At 38.6% G+C, this 21,029-nt stretch overlaps 1 protein-coding gene and 1 long non-coding RNA gene across 3 annotated transcripts in view; both read right to left on the reverse strand.

The window, feature by feature from the left end:
- cmc1 (C-x(9)-C motif containing 1) overlaps positions 1–4,538 on the reverse strand; it is a 30,865-nt gene extending 26,327 nt beyond the window's left edge. Inside the window, exons 1-2 of the mRNA XM_086078983.1 lie at positions 3,570–4,538; positions 3,187–3,279 (exon numbers count right to left, since the gene is read on the reverse strand). Of these exons, the coding sequence (XP_085935109.1) occupies positions 3,187–3,279; positions 3,570–3,588 (112 nt within the window). The 5' untranslated portion in view covers positions 3,589–4,538. The remainder of the gene's footprint in view (positions 1–3,186; positions 3,280–3,569) is intronic.
- A 14,483-nt stretch (positions 4,539–19,021) lies between these two features.
- On the reverse strand, positions 19,022–20,794 carry LOC147171784 (uncharacterized). 2 transcript variants are annotated; one of them, XR_015095294.1, is made up of 5 exons: positions 20,227–20,794; positions 20,099–20,149; positions 19,963–20,013; positions 19,858–19,890; positions 19,022–19,776 (listed from the first exon to the last, which is right to left on the reverse strand). It is a non-coding gene; the product is annotated as an uncharacterized LOC147171784 (long non-coding RNA). The 2 variants fall into 2 exon arrangements; XR_015095293.1 differs by having other exon boundaries at positions 20,099–20,794.
- Between the last annotated feature and the right edge of the window lie 235 nt (positions 20,795–21,029).

A 21,029-nucleotide genomic window follows, 5' to 3' on the forward strand; every position in this document is an offset into this window, starting at 1 on the left:
TACCCCGAGTCCAATGCATATTCATCGGAGGAGCGGGTACAGTCTGATCACGGAGAAGACACTGTTTCTGGACTACGATGCCACCATGAATGGAGTGGATAAAATGGATCAGAACATCTTTTACCACCCGGTTTAGCAACTGAAGGACATGAGGAAGCCAGACGTAACACCACCGTAACGTAACCGTAGCATGATCCTGATATTAGACTTGATGGCAACACACACTGCAGTATATACTTGCTATTCCCCGGAAAAAACGGCCTGCAAGAAAGTGGAGCACGCGAAGAGGCAATCTGTTGTGCAAATGCTGTTGCGTCTCCTTGCACGCAGGAGAGTGTTACACAAAGAAAAACTGTCGTTGAAACATCCACATATTTGTAAATAGCACCACAGTTGCACACATTTGTAAATAGTTTGCCAAATTGTTGTACTGTTGAATGTAAATAAACGTATTTTGCTATCAAAAAACACTTTTTCATTCTTGGTGGTAGTGTTTTATAGAAGTAAAGCACTATTTAGGTGTTTGTGGCATCATTCATGGACAAAAAGAAGTGTAAAAGTCACTAGAATGCATGAAATAATATCGTTTCACTAAAAGCTTGATTTCTCCGTATTTGAGTCCAAAACAAGCGAAATCGGGTGAAACTAACCATTTTCTATTGTTGATTACTAAAGAACGGAATAAGGTAGAAACCTTTTCTGATGAAAGATGAAAGTCCAATCTTTCATTTGGTAGTATGTGTGTTTCCATAGTCTAAACAGAACATTTTCTGTGGACCTTGAAAGATCAGTCAAAATGCTTAAATCGGCTGGCACTGACGGCATCCCTTTTCTGAAAACGTCTGGCAGTCAAAGAGTTAATGGAACATTAAGCCTTAATATTTTATTTCAGTGCTGTTCAAACATGAAACAGACTGCAACCTGTTTGTTAAATGCAGTGGCTAAGTTATAAACCTGAATTTTCAGATAAATAAATAAATTTTCATACAAATCTTACAGTGTACATGTACAAGTTTCCTGATAAGTATTTTCAAAATTTGAGTAAAAAAAAATATAAATCACAATAATCTATTTATAGATTTGTATCGGGATTAATCTGTATCAAATCGAATCGTGATACGAATCGAATCGCCAGGTACTAGGCAATTCATACCCCTACCGAATATCATATAGATGTTTTATTAAGATGCATGAGAAGTTTGGGATTTTTTTAAGCTTGTACAGCGGAGTTATTAAGCATTTCCTCTTTTTTTGATGAAGGAAATAATAAAGGCAAAATTTGAGACCCCGCGCCCGTCATATAGTATTTCAAAAAGTCAAGATTTTTTCCCCCAGTTGTTGATCCAGGTCTTGAGATGATACAGTTCAAGTTAGAAGTAAATCGGATGAAAACTGTTGGCAAAAAAGAAAGGGCCAAAATTGGACATTCAAAAATTCATAGCTCACTTCCTGTACATTTTAGGATATGACTTCCGCTGACTTTTTTGTGTGTCTCGGGGCGCTTCACGTGCCTGCCAATTTTTGTAGCCCTCGGTCAAACGTGCTAGGATTGGTGCATATTTTTCCACGCTAGGGGGTGCTATATGTTGTTATGTTGTTATGACAACTTCATAATATCACATTTTTCGCCGAGCCCGAGGAGAGTGCAAAGTTTGGTGCGTTTTCGTAAATGTTTAGGTCCCCAAAATGTGATTGTTTACAAAGAAGAAGAAGAAGAATAGGGACCTTGCAGACGGTAGCTGCTCGGGCCCTAATAATACGAACGAAAAACAATAGGACCTTGCAGCGGTAGCTGCTCGGGCCCTAATATTGATGATGATAATTATAATGATAATAATAATATTAGTTTCGATAAGAATATGACTATTATTATAATTTCCGTTGCATGATATGGCGACACTTTAAAGTATAGCCCATCAAATGCACATAAGATTTGACAGATAGATGCGACATGTATTTCCAGGTTTAACGAGCGGGACAACGAGACGCCCGACAGCATCGTGTCAAATATGCACAATATATATACAGACTACAAACATTTTGCATTTCCACCGTGGATAAAATATTGCCGTCATGACACTACAGGCACACGAAGCTCACCGCGAGTGCTCAAATGGAACACACCAGCAGTCTCATTCATTTTGTCCGCGAAGAGTCAACGGCTAGTCGTCCTCACTCACCGGGCATCTGAAGGCTTTCTGCGGTCTCTAAAGCTGCCATACTTGAAGCTGGAGCCATGACAATGGGCCGGCCGAGCAGCGGCTCCTTGCTGCAGCGAGCTTGAGCACTTATTTAAGTAGATGGCCCGGTGTTGTGCCGTCTGCCAGGACTCGCGATTTATTTATATTTTACTACAATCATTAAAAAGTAATCCACTAGTACATACTAAATTGTAAATATTGTCCAGCGTTGTTGTAAAACACTATTATGTTTATTGCATATACTGTGTTTTTATGACTTTGGTGATGGCTGGAGCGCGCCACCTTTGACTTGAAAACAGGAAATGGCCGTGTGCAATGGTTGCTCCGTGATCTGTTTCTTCTTCAGTACAATAAAGTTTTTTTTTTTTTTTAAAGACAGTTTCTTCTTCGGTTGTTGCTTCAAGTCTTTCCGGTGCACTGCTGTTGATATAGCGCCTCCATAATGGTTCAACGCTGCAACTGCAGTTAAAATATGTTGCTGCCAAGCTGGAGCGCTGCGGCTGTGTTGAGCCCTATCAGTCGCTCAGGCGGCGAGCAAATTAGGTGGTGGCAGGCCGCCTCCAAATTTTCTATAAAGGAAAAACCCTGAGTGATGTATTTTCATTTAAATGTCATTTGTACAGGATGAGTAAATGCTGCATAAACCATGGTTAATAAATAAATGATTAATACAAATCAATTGGATACACAACCCCGTTAATGGTGTGTTTAAGTTGAGTATAGACCGTCACTGACGAGGGCAGAAGAAGAGTAGAGTACAATTAAGTATATGCACTTACAGGACTATTAAGTATATGCACTTACAGCAGCTAATGTTAACATGTGATTTTTTTAATGTGTTAAAATTAACCCAAAAGTTTATTACACAAAGTTTTGTAATAACCGTGGCAGGAGATGATGAGTTTGTGTGCACCGGTTGTTATGGGCCGGTCGTAGTCAAAAAACACAGTGCTGTTTTCTAGTCCCAGTCCGCCCCTGCACACACCTTCAACTCTGTCGGCGCAGCGCTCCTTGGCTTTCTCCCTCATCTTTTGGGGGATGAGCACATCCTTCTCCACATGTCTTAACTTTACCTCCTCTGAAACAGGACGAATATAATGTCAGTTACAAAAGGTACTGCTGATAGCGACATTTTGATCCAGCTCGTATTGTTTTTATATACACATTTATGCGCAAACATTATTCCGTACACCGCTCCACTAAACTATGAAATACCGGGCATCGTTGATTGGTTATCTAGCAGCTTTGAGGTAGCAACATAGCTTGCCACGCCGACGGTGGAAGTATGGAGCAGCGTTTGTTCGTCTAGATAAATTTGCCCTGCAAATAATGTCAAGTATAAAATGCCAACATAAGTGAATACAGCACCTGCTTTTGTTGCTTCCATTGTTGAAGAGTCGCTCAAAACATTATAAAACGCTGCCAATGTGACCTGTCAAATGAGTGTTTACAGTACTTCCGCTGACGAAGTAGTTGTGATCACTGATCTGTATATGTTACTGGATAGCTGATAGGCCAAGACTTTTGAAGCCGCGAGGCCGCCATATTACCACTCTCAAGAAATGTTTCTCGGTATACGATCCCATACATTTACAGTATTGAAATTGGAGAACATTTGAGACAGTGCTTAGTAGAAACAGCATTATTTAACAGAGGACTTTAGACATTTTACAACCTGCCTTAAATACATGTATAAAATATATACATAATGATGTTTACAGGAGGACATTTTTTTTATTTTATTTTTTTTTTATTAAAGAATTATACCTGTAATTTACCAAACATGCCTCTACCAAATCTAAGATTGGGGTCCAAGGAACTGAGCGATAAAAGAAAAAGGGGGTCTTCGTAGCAGCACATACGTCCACTTGTTAAAACAAATAATAATTGTGGTCTGCTCGCGAGATGGTAGTGGAAAGATGGCCGGCCTGTGGCTTCAACGTCTCTCACGGGCGTATATGGGCTATCAACTATCAAGTAATATGTACAGTGATTGTGGCCGAACAACAAATCCCACAAGCGGCCTTTGTTGTGGGCACGTCTGAACTATCGCGATGAATGAGTATCTCGCGTGAGGAATCTATCTCGTCGACTCAAGTGTAAAAATATAGTGAACCGCATCCTTGATCACACGTAGGGAAATTACAGTATAAAGGACAAAAACTGCCAAAATGGAAATAAAAACGAATACAATAAATATAGTTAAAAAAATTAAATACAAAAAATATAAATGGAAATAAAAACTATATATATATATATATATATATACACACACACAGTGTTGCTCAAAAGTTTGTGAACCTCTTGAGCAATTTGGATTTTCCAGTTGTTTCAACCTCATTTTGTTCAATCTGAACCATTACATTTTATATGAAATAAAATATGTAGGGCTAGCATTTCAATGCATTGTTCTTTTCTTTTCTTTTTTTTTATTCAATTGTGTAGTCAAAACTATATTAAAAAGAGTTTTTGGGCAATTCATGTAGGTGCAAAAGTAAGTGAACCTTGAACTGCATTGCTTAAAACAAGCAGTCATGTAGGATCAGGTAGAACAAATTGATAGCTAAACTAACCATTGAAATGGACCGATGAAATGAGAGAGGTTGAGCGAAGAAATTGTGCATCACTGACTGAAACAGAGACAAAACCACATCACTTGAGTCTTACCCAGGTGAACCCATACAAGTCAGTCATGCTGAGAGGAAGAGAAATCTCAGGGGACCTCAGGAAGTAGGTAGTGACAGCACATCTGTCTGGGGAAAGCTATAAAGTCATCTAAAAAAAAATGAGCTTCATCATTCCACTGTGAAGCAGATCATCTGCAACTAGAGAACACTGAAAATTACTATTACTACAATTCAGCCTAGAAGTGGATGACCTTCTAAAATATCAGCAAGACCCACAAGACAAATGATAATTCAGGTGAAAGCCAACTTGTGCATCACATCGAGGGATTTGCAGACCTCTTTTGCTGCATCTGGGACACATGTGCATGCTTCAACAATCAGAAGAAAAGTCAATCGACAAGGCATACAATACATGGAAGGCTTGCTAGGTTGAAGCCTATGCTCATAAAAAAGATCAAAGCTGCCCAAAGTGTTGGTCGCTAACTGTGCCTGGCTAGCAACAGTAGTTTGACAGCTGTCGCTTGGCTCGCTTGCTTTTCTTATTGTGGACCTATGCTACTTTGTAATCCACTCTCCCTGTTTAAACGACAGGAATGTGCCTTAAATTGCTCTTAGATGTATTTTTCATTATTAAAAATAAATAAATAGAACTTTGACTTCATTTATAGTTATTTTATAAAGCACTCGCTTTAAAAAAAAAATGCTCCTAGATGTATTTTTCATTATTAAAAATAAATAAATAGAACTTTGACTCCATTTATAGTTATTTTATAAAGCACTAGCTTTAAAAAAACAAAAAAAAAAAAACATTCAAAATGTCCAATATGGCCATTTGGATTTTAGGAACATAACTTGTGCATTACAAGTGCAATATAAAAGGCAGGATAATTTCACCTTGTTTGGACCATGTATAAAATAATTATGTATCTTGCCTTATATTGCACTTAAAGTTGTGTTCCTAAATCCTAACGGCCATATTGGACATTTTGAGTGTATATATATTTTTAAAATTTAATGGGCAAAAGCATTTTATAAAAAAAATTAAGACAAAGTTATATTTATCTGATTTCCTTTCTTTCTTTCTTTTTAAACAATCCGATTGGTGACTTTTGTGATCAGTTGCACCACCAGTTGTTTAGGTACAAAAACTATGAGGTGGTCAACAAAAAAATAATTGCAGTATGTCCAAGATTAGATCACTGACAGAGAGGCAACAACTTCAAACTTCGTTCAACATCTAAAGTTACACAAATAACGTTAAGTAAGCTAATGTTAGTTGTTTATCCGCTAATTATTGTTGCTAGCTGCATAGTTAATGAGACTGTCAACTCACTGGTAACACATTGCAAACACAGAAATCGGTTGCACCATTCTGGGTTCACTTCCTGAGTCCCTGACTCCTACTTTGATGCTCACCCCAAATAATATCATCTATGATGTTGTTAAAATTACTTGTGAATTGCTTGTGACTTCTCAGTCTTGACTTGGGACTTGACTCGGAACTTGTCAGACTTGACTCGGGACTTGACTCGGGACTTGAGGGCAAAGACTTGAGACTTACTTGTGACTTGCAAAGCAATGACTTACTCCCACCTTTGCCCCTAGATACATGAATTCCTCCACTTGGGGCAGGATCTCATCCGTGACCCGGAGAGGGCACTCCACCCTTTTCCGACTGAGGACCATGGTCTTGGATTTGAAGGTACCAATCCTCATCCCAACCACTTCACACTCGGCTGCGAATCGCTCCAGTGAGAGTTTTAGATCACGGCTTGAAGAAGCCAAAGCAGACCCCCTCAACACCTCGGCTGCGCCTAGAAATTCTGTCCATAAACGTTATGAAGAGAATCGGTGACAAAGGGTAACCTTAGCGATATCATGTTTGTGCTCTCGGACTGTGTCCTTTGTGTTGCAGCTGCCTGATGTAATCAGCAGCCTATGAGAGGCGACCACAGACTATAAAGGGAACAGCGGAAGACACTTTCTGTTTGTCGAACGATTCATCTGCTTGCCTCCCATCCAAATGAATGATAGTTAGCTATCTAGCTCCACGTCTTTTGATCCACGATCCCTTCACACTGTTTCTGGTCTAGTTTTCGTTGCCTCGTCTAGTCATGAGTATTCCATTGTTTAGCTTATGGCCCTGGCTGATGCAAGAGCCTTTGTTCTCTTTTGTCATGTCACTGTTAGCCTTAATGGTTGCATCACCTTCAGTTGAAACATTGTTTTACAAATAAATGTCAAAACTATTATTTGTGTCTTTGTTTTGGGCATCCAACTCCTGGACATAACAGAATTGTCCGACCATATGGATCCTGCAGACTCAAATAAGCTGTGCCGTGCCCTGGCCGACCAGGAACATTTGGTTGGACGTCATGAGCAGTCCTTGACTTAGGGAGGCGCTAAACTTATTAGCAACCCAGTTTGATGCTTTATCCGCGCATGTTTCGTCTAGGGACACATCGGGGGGCTCACCTCGTGAACCGCATCTCCCACATCCGTCTCCCTATGGGGGTGATCCCGGGTTGTGCGGTGAATCATTCAACACTGCTCTTTAATTTTTGACCAACAACCCTTTACCTATTCTCAAGATAATACCAAAGTTGCATTCATGATGAGTTTACTTACGGGTAAAGCAGCAACTTAGGCTATGGCGGTAAGCAATGCCAAACAAGGAGGCTGGAAGTAGACTGATGGATTATGCCCAAGGAGACAATTCTGTGGCAGAATACTCCTTTGAATTCTGCTTACTGGCAGCCGAAAACGGTTTCGATGACACTGCTTTGTGTAGTATTTTCCGCAAGTAATGGACAAGTAATGGACAAGCTAGCTGTCAGGGATGAAACAACTGATTTGGAAGGACTCATCGCTTTCGCCATACGACTGGACAACCGCTGAGGGAGCGGTGGACAGAACATCGCATGGAGCGTCCCAGCTACCCCTTGCGTACCACCGGGACGGTCCCAACAAATCCTGGAGGGGGTCCCGGGCTTGCAACATCTGTCATACAGCTAGTGAGGAAAGACCAAGTTTCTGGAGAGGAGCGCATGCAGATTGGCGCAGGACGTCTCAGCCAGGCCGCATCCACACTGGGGGCCTGCTTCTACTGTAATCAACTAGATCACCAAGTATCGAATCAGTCAGCCAGTTCCAGCACCGACCACCAGTGTTAGTACTATGAGGATGATACAGAACTTTTCAATCTGGTTACGGACACTAATGCAAAAAGACTTGAACTGGTTGGGGAAGTATGGGATTTTTGGCAGGTCATTAAGATGAATGCCCTGATTGATTCCAGGTCCGATCACAGTTTTATTGATCCAGGAGTTTTAGGGGTCCTTAACTGTCCTATCCTCCGACTTTGAAAACCTAGACGGGTGTTAGGTCTTGACAGACGCCTTCTGGCTGAAGTAACCCGCATTTCAGCTCCCCTTATTCTAAAACTTTCCGGCAACCATAGTGAGACGCGTCGCCTCTTGATCATGCCATCACAATCTGCCCCTGTCGTTTTAGGCCATCCATGGTTAAAGATGAATAATCCTGACATTAACTGGGACTGTCATAGCGAATTGGAGTGTTTTCTGACATTCCCAGTGCCTGAAGTCTGAGGACGTCAGTCAACCATTAAACAAACCTAGTCTCGCGGTCATTGTATTGAATAACATTTGTTCAGCGTATCATGACTTGAAAAAAGTATTCAGCAAAGACCGAGCCCAATCTTTGCCTCCACATCGTCCATATGACTACGCTATAAACATTGTCCCGAATGCCCCATTACCAAATTCCAAACTGTACCAGGTGTCCCAACTTAAGCAGGAAGCGTTACACGAGTACATAATTAAGTCACTAGCTGCGGTTTGATCCGCCATTAATCTTCGCCGGTGGATGCCGGATTCTTCTTCATTCATAAGAAAGACAAAACCTTACGTCCGTGTGTAGATTACCGGGGCCCTAAGACATTATGGTCAAAGATAATTACCCACTACCGCTATTGGATTCAGCATTTGCTCCCTTACAAATCGCAAAGGTGTTCACAAAAATTAGATCTCCGGAGTGCATATCATTTGGTGAGGATCAAAGAGGGCGATGAGTGGAAGACAGCATTTAAGACTCCGTTAGGTCACTTTGAATATCTGGTCATGCCCTTCTGACTCTAATGCCCCAGCCGTTTTTCAACAGCTAATAAACGATGTGTTGAGAGTCAGGCTCAATCAGTTTTGTTTTGTCTACCATGACGATATCTTAATCTTTTCCAAAGATCTCAATGAACACCGTCACCATGTCAGAATGGTGTTACAACGATTGCTGGAGAACCGACTTTATGTGAAGGCAGAGAAATGCAAGTTCCATCTACTGTTATCTACTGTTACTTTCATGTTTGTGTTGCAACTGCCTGATGTAATCAGCAGCCTATGAGAGGTGACCACAGACTATAAAGGGAACAGCGGAAGACACATTTTGTTTGTCGGACGATTCATCTGCTTGTAGGGATGGAGAAATCGAGGCTTTCCGAAATAATGAACTACTTTCGAGACAATTGCCCTAAAACGATGCACTGCTTTGAGGCTTTGACACACTGCAAGAGGTCCATCTACTGGTCAAACCTGCGCTCATGGAATTTTTAGAATCACTGTTTTCAAAGCTTCATTCCTTGTTATCATGTATGAGCCTCAGCATTTCATAAGTTCAATAAAGTTTCAGTGGATGTTCTCTATCTTTTTCAACTGTCTGGCTTGCTTGCTAGCTCCATCGCTGCTACCTGTTTGCCCGCCGGTGTCATTGCGGAACTCAGCGACGATCAACTGGGGCCCCAGTTGTAAAAGGTAGGCTTTCAAGATACCGCCACGAAAGGCTGATCAGAAACCAGACGAGGAGTTTGTCTCCATGACTCAAGTGACTAAACTAATGCAGCAGCAAAAATACATGTTCATAGCACTACTACAACAACAACAGGAACATTTCAAAAGTTTCGTATCGATAATTGTGGATTCAACAAACAACAGATTAGATGCACTCTCACGGGAGATACAGGAGGTAAAAATAAGATGATGATTTAAAAATGGACAAGAATAAATAGATGGAGTATAGCAAAGCTATACAGACAGATGTTTTCAAAGTATGTGATAGTATGTTGGTTGTCACTGACAAAATGTATTATTTGGAAGGGCAGTCCAAGAGGAACAATTTAATCTTTAATGGAATTCCGGAGTCACCAGGAGAGTCAAGGACTGAGACGGAGGGAAAGGTTATGAAAGTGATAACTGAAAACCTAAAAATTCAGCAAACAGTTGAGATAGAAAGGGCCCATCGCACAGGAAAATTAAGTGAGGACAGACAAGGAAGACCAAGGCCAGTGGTAGTGAAGCTGCAAAGATTTAAAGCTACTGAACGTAGAATATTCCATTTCGAATTGCTACTGCCACCTGCTGATGAACAATGAAACTGCACATACCGTTCTTCACATACACACCACGCACATTACACCACATCCGCAGATAGGGCACGGGAAATTCTAACCCGATTCCAGGCTGAAAACTATTGGCCAGAGGCTAGCAGGAGTACCCATTGTGAGAAGCTAAGCTGTTAATCTACTAACTAGAAGGCATTTCAGTCATAAATGGTATAAAATAAAAAGCTTACTGTAAAGTTATTTTGGGGAAAAAAGTTCCATATTGCAGCTTTAAGGACAAATCAGTTATTTAAAAGCTAAGAATCTTAAGGGAACGAAAATTTTCATAAATGAGGACAATACAGATGCTGTTAAAAGGAAAATAAAAGAACTGATGCCTGAACTGAGAGCTGCAAGAGAGAGAAGAGAAATTGCATAATTTCGACATGACAAGTTGATTACTCATGCCCGTACCAGCACACCAAATTTCAGTAAAGGCAAATAATCCACAAACGTATGAGAAATATACAATCTGCAAGGCATTCAATACAATAAACTCACTGTAAATAATGACAACAATATACCACAAGTACATATCAACAGCAGCACAGTAACACAAAGGAAAGATGAACATGATGAACACAAATCATATGGACTTGAAAACATTTGAATACGCTGACTACAAGACATTCAACCCTGAGAATAATTTGGACCCAGACAATCACTTTTACAAAAATTATCACTGCAGGTTCACTTGCGACTATTACATGGACGATCAATTAAACAAAAATATAAAAGAAGTCTCTACGGAAATTTTACAAAAATCAAAGAATACCTGAATAAATTAAACTAATTCAAAATAATTGCCATATTGGAAACATGGCTTGATAATGAAAAAATAAGTTACATGGGACTGGAAGGATATTAATTGTTTGCAAGAAATCGGGAAATAGAAGGGGAGGGGGTGTCACAATATATGTAGACAAAGCTCTAAGATGCAGTAAAATTTAATATTTGACTACCACCATTGAAAAAAATGGAATGTTTAACCATTGAAATACACATAAAAAATGTACCAAATGTCATTTTAAATTGTATATATAGGACACCGGGATCATGTCTTGACATATTCAATGAAAAACTAGCGGATATCCTCAGTTACACAAATGATTAAAAAAAACGCAAATAATATGTGGTGATTTTAACATTGACTTGTTAAATTCGAATGGGCATCAGAAAACAACTGATTTTATAAATACAATCTATAGTAATAGTCTCTTCCATGTAATTATGAAATATAGTAGAATAACAACTAATACAGCTACACTAATACATAACATAAACATAAATACAATTGACCATAAAATAGAAAGTAGACTTCTTATTAATGATATAAGTGATCATCTTCCGGTCTTTTTTACAATTTTCCAAGACTATTTTGATTTAAAAAAAAAAAAAGAAGAAAAAAAAGATTATCCAGAATATTTGATAAAAGATAAAAAATATTGTTATTGAAAAAATTTCAGACATAGCTAATGGTATTTTTGGCAGTAATTGGGCAAAATAAATTCCTAAGCCAAGAAACAAACATGAAATAGATAAGCACATAAAAAATTACTCATCCACTATGTTGCTTAATGCTGTTAATGATACAGAAGTATTAAATGTTGTTAAAACATTAAAAAATAAAAAGTTCACTGACTGTTTCAACATTGATATGACATTAGTAAAATGTATTATAAAATATGTTGTGCAACCTTTCCTATATATATGTAATTTCTCGTTTAAAGCCGGTATATTTAGATCAAAAATGAAAATAGCAAAAGTTATTCCTATTCATAAAAATGGAGAAAGACACATACTGACTAATTATAGACCAATATCACTGCTGCCACAGTTCTAAAAAATTCTAGAAAAATTATTTTCATATAGACTGGACATTTTTTTGAAAAACATAAGCTTTTAAGTGAAAATCACTATGGGTTTAGAGAAAAACAGACCACCTCAATGGTCATGGAACTTGTAGGAGCAATATCTACTAACAGATAATACAAAATTTACTGTTGGGATATTTATAGATCTAAAAAAAAAAAATTGATACCATAGATCATTCTATATTAATGAATAAATTAGAGAGCAATGGCATAAGAGGTTTAGCATATAAATGGATGAAAAGTTATTTGGACAATAGATATCAGTACTTACAGTTAATAAACAATATACAATCAAAACACTTGAAGATCACTCATGCAGTTCCCCAATGGTCTGTGTTAGGCCCGAAACTATTTATATTGTATGTAATTGATATCTGTTGTGTCTCAAACATATTCAAAAGTGTCTTATTTGCTGGTGACACAACTCTCTACTGTTCAGGAGAGAACCTGAAGCAGCTTCTGACTACTGTAGAGAATGAATTCAACACATTAAAAAACTAGTTTGACTTAAATAAATTACCATCAAACTTAAACAAAACCAAGTTCATAGTTTTTGTCACTAGACAAATCACTCATTAAGTCAAAATTATGGTAAACTCAGTTGAAATAGAAAAAGTGCATGAAGATACATTTCTTGGAGTAGTTATTAACGATAAATTATGTTGGAAGTCACACATAGAAAATGTTAAAAGGAAAATGTCAAAAATCATAGGGATACTCTGTAAAAAACAAAGGATGTCCTGAATAAGAAATCATTATACACATTACTGTTTATTATTATTACCATATCTGACTTATTGTGTGTAAATCTGGGGAAACGCATATAAAACAAATACCGACCCGGTTTTCAAACTGCAAAAAAGAGCCATAAGAATTATTAATCAATCAAAATATGCAGAACCAACACATTCACTATTTATTAAATTAAATACAATGAAATTTTATGACTTAGTTGAGTTTAATAGCACAAATGATGTATAAAGCATACAACAATCTACTCTGCCAGAGTACTCAGAAGCTATTTGAAATTAGAGAGAGTCCTTATAACATAAGGGGTACAAGTGTCTACAAAAAAATAAAAACAAGAACAAATATTAAGCAAAGTTGTGTTTCTGGAAGAGGTGTCAATTTGTGGAATAATTTTGGTACTGACCTGAAAAGATGCACACTTGCTGAGTTAAAATTTCTTTTTTTTTTTAAAGCAAAGTTCAAGATTTAAAAAAAAATCAGACTTGAGCTGGCAAAACAGCAGAAATTGTGTCATTTCTTACAATGTATCAGTATGAGTGTAATGACAATTGTATATGTGAATATGAGGATGAATTATTATGGTGTATACCTATGAATTACATGTACATATGCTACTGGCAAATATATGTACATGCCAAAGTGCAGTTGTATACACAAACAGGTTTATACATTTTCTTTCATTGAAATATATTAACCTATTATTGTATCTATTGAAATACGTTTTTACCTTCTTCCGACTCCCTTTTGAACATGTAAACTCTTCTTTCTTCCTATACCTATTTTTTTCTTTTTTACTTCAACTTTATGTTTTTCTATGTTTATATGTTCAATAAACCAACCAAACCAAACCAAAAATAAAACTGTGGGATTGTGTCGTCCTTTTAAAGTGTGATTTACACAAGTAAAGTTGACCTTTTCAAGTCTGTGTCATTGTTTTTGTCAGTGGTGTTCAAAACAGTAGGCTAATATTTATTTACACTTGGAAGAGAATAAAACACAGAATTGAAAAAAAAAAATAACTAGAGCTGCGGGCAACTATAAAGGGCCCTCGCAGCCCGGGCCACTTTGGGGTACTTACAGGTTGGGGTACTGGAACGTTGGGGTAGTGGCACATTGGAAGCAGAATTTCATTGAAAATGGCATAATAAACCTTTACATATAGAATTTTTTTTTTGCCAGATGTGATGAGTGTGTAAAGCTTTTTGGTCAATGATAAGACCTTAAAAAATCTGCATCCTATTTTATTTTTGGGCAATGAGTTTCTTCCATTGGCATTGTTTAATATATATATATATATATATACACATACACACACACATCATAGTTAGTTTTACTCATGGCACAATATTGCTTTTATTGTCCATAGAGGGCATCATAAATAAATAAATGAAAGTACATATGTATGGATTGTTCTGATGTCACTGAACATTTTGAGTGGTGGAAAGTAAAAAATATATTTAGAAATGACAGTTATCACACTTACAAAGAGTATCCAAATTTGGGACAAAATACCTTAGGTGTCGTAATTTTTTTGTTGACCCAATGGCTCTAGGTGGCGCTATATTTATAACTGACTATTGTCATAGAGACACCATCAGGTCGTGACTATAAACATACAAGTGAAGTTTTTTTTTTTTCCGAGCATGTACCGGGGGAGTTATTTCGTATTTTGTCTTTCATAGGGAAGGAAATATGAAGCACAAAATATGATGCCCCGCCCCGTCATATAGTTTTTAGAAAACTCAAGATTTTTTCCCCCTGTTGATGGCCCAGGTCTTGACATGGTCCGGGCCAAGATTGAATTCAATTGGATCAAACATGTAGGAGAAATGAGCAAGAGTATGCCCCCTGTAAATGTTCAAAAATTGGCAAAAATCGTACATTCAAACATTCGTAGCTCACTTCTTGTTCATTTAAGCATATGGGTCTAAAATACTTTTTTGTAGGTCTTGGGCCCCCCTCAAATACCAAAATGTTTTCAAAGAATTTGCTTAAACGTACTGGGGCTGCTTCGTAAAAAAAATGTTGAGTAATTTTTGTTAAAATTTCACAATACATGATAAAATATTGCTCATTTTGCCAGGCCAGATGTGTGTGTTTCATGAGTTTCATGAGTTTCTGTGCATGTTTAGGCCCTCAAATTGCCACGCCCACAGCGATTTGCGAAAACTCACAAACTTCGTGTTATGACATCATGAAGGCCTAAACACTCTTCTGAGCAAATATGAGGTAAATCCAGTTAACTTGGTTGGAGAAAAAAGAAGAATATATATATTTTTAATTGCCAGTAGGTGGCGCTATCAGTACGGATAAATATAAGTTTGTAGATGTATTCAAACCTGGACTCTCATTAAATGTGTGGAATTTTGAGAAGATAGGATCATCTGGGTCAAGTTAATGCATATTTTATTGTCACGGTGAATGATCAGATTTTGCGGCACCGTAACGGCCACACGCTTTGGTGAAAAATTACAATATTTGGCGTTAGGCATGATCAACATCTTAAGACTTTTCTGACAACATTTTAACTGGATCCCTCAAACGGGCTTGGCACAATACATACAAATGTAAAGTATGACATTTCTTGTCACCACTAGGTGGCGCTACATGTATAACCGAATGTTATCATATAGATGTTTTCAGGCCGTTGCTATTAAGATGCATGAGAAGTTTGGGATTTTTGGGAGCTTGTAGAGCGGAGTTATTAGGCATTTCCTCTTTTTTGATGAAGGAAATATTAAAGGCAAAATTTGAGGCCCCGCCCCCGTCATATAGTATTTCAAAAAGTCAAGATTGTTTCCCCAGTTTTTGTCCCAGGTCTTGAGATGATATGTGCCAAGTTAGAATAAATTGGATGAAAACTGTTGGCAAATGGGCAAAAACAATGACCACAGTGAATGTGCAGAAATGGGCCAAAATTGGACATTCAAAAATTCATAGCTTACTTTCTGTACGTTTTAGGATATGCCTTCCACTGACTTTTTGTGTGTCTCGGGGCGCTTCACGTGCCTGCCAATTTTCGTAGCCCTCGGTCAAACGTGCCGGGATTGGTGCATATTTTTCCATGCTCGGGGGCACTATATGTCGTTATGTTGTCATGGTAACTTCATAATATCATATTTTTCGCTTAGCCCGAGGAGTGTGCAAAGTTTGGTGAGTTTTCGTAAATGTTTAGGTCCCCAAAAATGAGATCGTTTACAAAGAAGAAGAAGAACTAATGCTGCGGGCAGCTATAAAGGGCCCTCGCAGCCCGGGCCACTTTGGGGTACTTGCAGGTTGGGGTACTGGCACGTTGGGGTAGTGGCACATTGGAAGTAGAATTCTGTTGAAAATGGCATAATAAACTTTTACATATGGATTTTTTTTTTCCAGGTGTGATGAGTGTGTAAAGCTTTTTGGTTAATGATAAGACCCTAAAAAACCAGCGTCCTATTTTAGCAATGATTGGCATTGTTTTAAAAGTGTGTGTGTAAATATATATATATATATATATATATATATATATATATATATATATACAACACATCATAGTTAGTTTTACTCGAAGCACAATATTGCTTTTATTGTCCATAGAGGGCATAAATATACAAGTGAAGTTTGGGATTTTTGGGAGGATGTACCGGGGAGTTATTACGTATTTTGTCTTTCACAGCGAAGGAAATATGAAGCACAAAATATGATGCCCCCCCCCCCCCCCCCCGTCATATAGTATTTAGAAAACTCCAGATTTTTTCCCCCTGTTGATGGCCCAGGTCTTGACATGGCCCAGGCCAAGATTTAAGTAAATTAGATCAAACGTGTAGGAGAAATGAGCAAGAGTATATATATATATATATAGTACATTTAAAAAAAAAAGTGTTCATTTAAGCATATGCGTCCAAGAGACTTTTTTGTAGGTCTTAGGCTCCCTCAAATACCAATTTTTTTTCGTAGATCTTGCTTAAACGTACAACTGGGGCTGCTTTGTTAAATATTTCTAGCGGGCGCTAGTGAGTAATTTTTGTAAGAATTGCACAATACACAATCAAATATTGCTTAATTTGCTAGGCCAGATGTGTGTGCCAAGTTTCATTAGTTTCTGTGCGTGTTCAGGCCCTCAAAATTGGCGTTTTCTTGGCGAACAGTACCTTGCCACGCCCAAAGCGATTTGCGAAAACTCACAAACTTCGTGTTATGACATCATGAAGGCCTAAACACTCTTCTGGGCAAATATGAGGTAGATCCAGTTAACGTGGTTGAGAAAAAAATAGAAGAAAAAAAAAATAATAATAATTGCCAGTAGGCTTCACTATCAGTACGAATAAATATAAGTTTGTAGATGTGTTCAGACCTGGACTCTCATCAAAGGTGTGACATTTTGAGAAGATAGGATCATCAGGGTCAAGGTAACGCAGCTTTTATTGTCAAGGTGAATCATCAGACTTTGCGGCACTGTAACGGCCACGCTCTTTGGCAAAAAGTTACAATATTCGGTGTGGGGCATTATCAACATCTTAAGACTTTTTTGTTTTCAACTGGATCCCTCAAACGGGCTCAGCACAACAGCTAAAAATGTAAAATATGACATTTCTTGTCACCAAGAGGTGGCGCTACATGTATAACCGAATATTATCATATAGATGTTTTCATGCCCGGGCCACTTTGGGGTACTGGCACGTTGGGGTAGTGGCACATTGGAAGAAGAATTTCGTTGAAAATGGCATAATAAACCTTTACATATGGATTTTTTTTTGCCAGGTGTGATGATTTTTTTAAAGCTTTTTGGTCAATGATAAGATCCTTAACTCTTTGACTGCCAGACGTTTTCAGAAAAGGGATGCCGCCAGTGCCAGCCGATTTAAGCATTTTGACTGATCTTTCAAGGTCCACAGAAAATGTTCTGTTTGGACTATGGAAACACACGTACTACCAAATGAAAGATTGGACTTTCATCTTTCATCAGAAAAAAAAAGTTTGTTTCTACCTTATTCCGTTCTTTAGTAATCAACAATAGAAAATGGTTAGTTTGACCCAATTTCGCCTGTTTTGGACCAAAATATGGAGAAATCAAGCTTTTAGTGAAACGATATTATTTCATGCATTCTAGTGAATTTTACACTTCTTTTTGTCCATGAATGATGCCACAAACACCTAAATAGTGCTTTACTTCTATAAAACACTACCACCAAGAATGAAAAAGTGTTTTTTGATAGCAAAATAACAGTTTATTTACATTCAACATTCAACAGTGTAATACAACAAACGTGTGCAACTGTGCAACTGTACATGTGTGGTGTGTGCATGTGTTTCTATTTACAATTCTGTGGATGTTTCAACTACACAAGTTTTTTTTTGGTGTGGTATATAGTGTAACATTGCCCTGGGTGCAAGGGGACGCAGCAGGATTTGCACCACAGATTTGTTTCGCTGCGAATGCCCCTTCGAGTGCAGACCCTACACTTTCTTGCTGGCTTTTTTTTCCGGGGGGTAGCAGGTATATACTGCAGTATGTGTTTTGCCATGTTGCCATCAAGTCGACTTTCAGGATCGGTATATGGTGACCTGGTGTTCTGTCTGGCTTCCTCATGTCCTTCTGTTTGTATGTTTGTTGCAATGTCCTCCTCCTGGTCCTGTGGTAAGAGCCACCCTCTCACCACCTGCTGGATGAACTCCAAAAAATGCTGACATTTGCCAGGATGTTTAGCTTTGTACAGGATGAAGGCATTGAACAAACATATTTGAAACAGATAGGCAACAAATTTTTTGTGCCATTTCAATGTCTTCCTCGTGAATGGGTGATAAGAAATGTTTTGGTCCATCTTATCCACGCCATTCATTGTGGAATTGTAGTCCAAAACACATACAGGTTTCGGGAAAGGCACTCTTTTTTTTAGTGCCTTCCGCCACACATCAACTGTCCGCATTTCATCTTTGTGAAAAGTAGTCACCATCCTCAACAAACGCTTGTCCTGCCATGCCACAACCAACACATTTGTGTTGTGTCTCACCAATTTCCCCCCCACCCCGAGGCCAGTGTTTGTAAGAGAAGTGATCTCATTTGGTTCACCCCTATTTTTTCTCAGAGTACCACAAACATTTGTACGTGCTGCCAGGAGACGTTCACACAACAATTGAATTATAAAAATTGTCCATAAAGAGCGTGTACCCATTTCCTGGCAGACGATCTAGCAAATTAAACACGGTATCCGGCAGAGAACAACTAGTACCAACATAAGGTTGCATATTAAAACAATATCCTGTTTGGGAGTCACACAGGATGTATGACTTAATTCCATATTTGATTGGTTTTTGGGGGTTGTAAACTTTAAACGATAGACGGCCCTGAAAATTCATCATTCCCTCATCAATACATACATTCCTACCGGGTTGGAACAGTTCTTTAAATTTATTTACAATATGGTTGAACACAGGGCGGATTTTAAATAATTTGTCATCTGAACTATGTCTCTCATTATTGTTAAAATGTAGGTAACTCCAGATAAGCTGGAAGCGGTTTCGAGGCATCGCGCGACTAAAAAATGGTGTGGTTTCAATTTCATCTTGAGTCCAATACATTTCTATACTGGGCTTTTTTATATACCCAGTAAGAAATTGGAGTGCAAAAAATGTTTTCAATTCACTTACAGACACTGGCTTCCAAGCACGACTCCTGCAGTGTGGCAGACTTTCAGTCTGCTTCTGCATGGATTGCCGTGCATATAAATTTGTTTGGTCTGCAATGTGCTGGAGAAGTTCGTTTGTGAGGAATAGTTGCAGGAAGTCAGCTGGCAGGGTTGAGTTTAGCTCTGCTGCGGCACCCCTTGGTCCTGGAGTTTCAGTAAACAGGAATGTGTTTGGCTGCCAGCCTGTTTCATGCCAGCCAGAACTTTTGGGATCTGCAAATATACATTTCAATATCATAATATTTATTTTAGATCAGTGTGAAGCAATATATATATATAAATATATATGTTTACCTTTTTTCTTGGATTCGCTGGTTGATGCACATTCTGTAAATTATAGAAGACATTTACCATCAAATATTTTACTCGTGCTGAGTTGGAGAATCATTTTTTTTTTACCTTTATTCTGCTCACGGTGAGACGCGTCACCTTGAGCCCGACGAGCTGCAGCTGAAATAAATATATACAATTACAATCATATCGAAAGACCGTTTTCTTTTGTTGTTGCAGTGTATTGAAAACACGTTTTTTATACCTCTCTTTGTCGTGGAAACTGTAGGTTGTGGCTGTGAGCACGATCCACGATCTATGAATTGTACATTCACGTTACACGAGGTGCTAGCAGCGTGCCGGAAAAGTATCTCATAGCAAGTTTGCGCTTACCGTCACACTCTTCTGCGGAGGAAATGCTGTCCGAATCACTTTCGCGAAGATCAGACTGTACCCACTCCTCTGAAGAATAGCCATCCGACTCGGGGTACTCTTCGTCGTCCGAATCAACGTCCGCGTTTGTAGAAGTACTTGGACGTGCACCACGTTTTCCAGCGTTAGCACCGCTAACCGGCGTCGCTTTAAGACGTGGCCGAAGACGTCGCGTCAAAGCCGCAACTTCGGCGTCAACCTCGTTGTCGCCATCATCATCATCATCGCCACCAACATTCAATTTAGCACAGGTTTCTTTTTGAAAATACCGATCAAGCGTGAGCTGCTTGCCACCGGTCGTCATTTTTGCTTTCTTGTCCTCCATGTTTTTTGCTTTCTCCATCTACCTCTCCACTCCACTCTAGCTCCGCCTCACCTTTTATACCGACGCCCACGGTGGGCGGCACACCCAAAGTGCAAGGAGAGTCATCGCTGCCATCTAGAGGCCAAAACGAGTCATTAAACTTACCTGATCTGCCTGATATTTTCAGCACAGCTGCCCAAGGCTTTCCTGCACCCGTTTTCATAATAAAAACAAACAAACATAGGGGACGTCTTTTAACGTCCTCGGCGCCCTTCCCTAGGTTTATGCTAAACGTTTTATAACGTTTATGGCAGTCAAAGAGTTAAAAATCAGCGTACTGTATTATTTTTTGGGCAATGAGTTTCCCTCATTGGCATTGTTTTAAAAGTAATAATAATTATTTATTTGTACTGTGTATCTGTTTCAAATACCCCGGGATAACAAAGTGCCTGGTACAGCT

The sequence above is a fragment of the Leptonotus elevatus genome, chromosome 6, assembly GCF_054856555.1.
Source record: "Leptonotus elevatus isolate MCC_2025b chromosome 6, RoL_Lele_1.0, whole genome shotgun sequence".
Classification (NCBI taxonomy): Eukaryota; Metazoa; Chordata; class Actinopteri; order Syngnathiformes; family Syngnathidae; genus Leptonotus; species Leptonotus elevatus.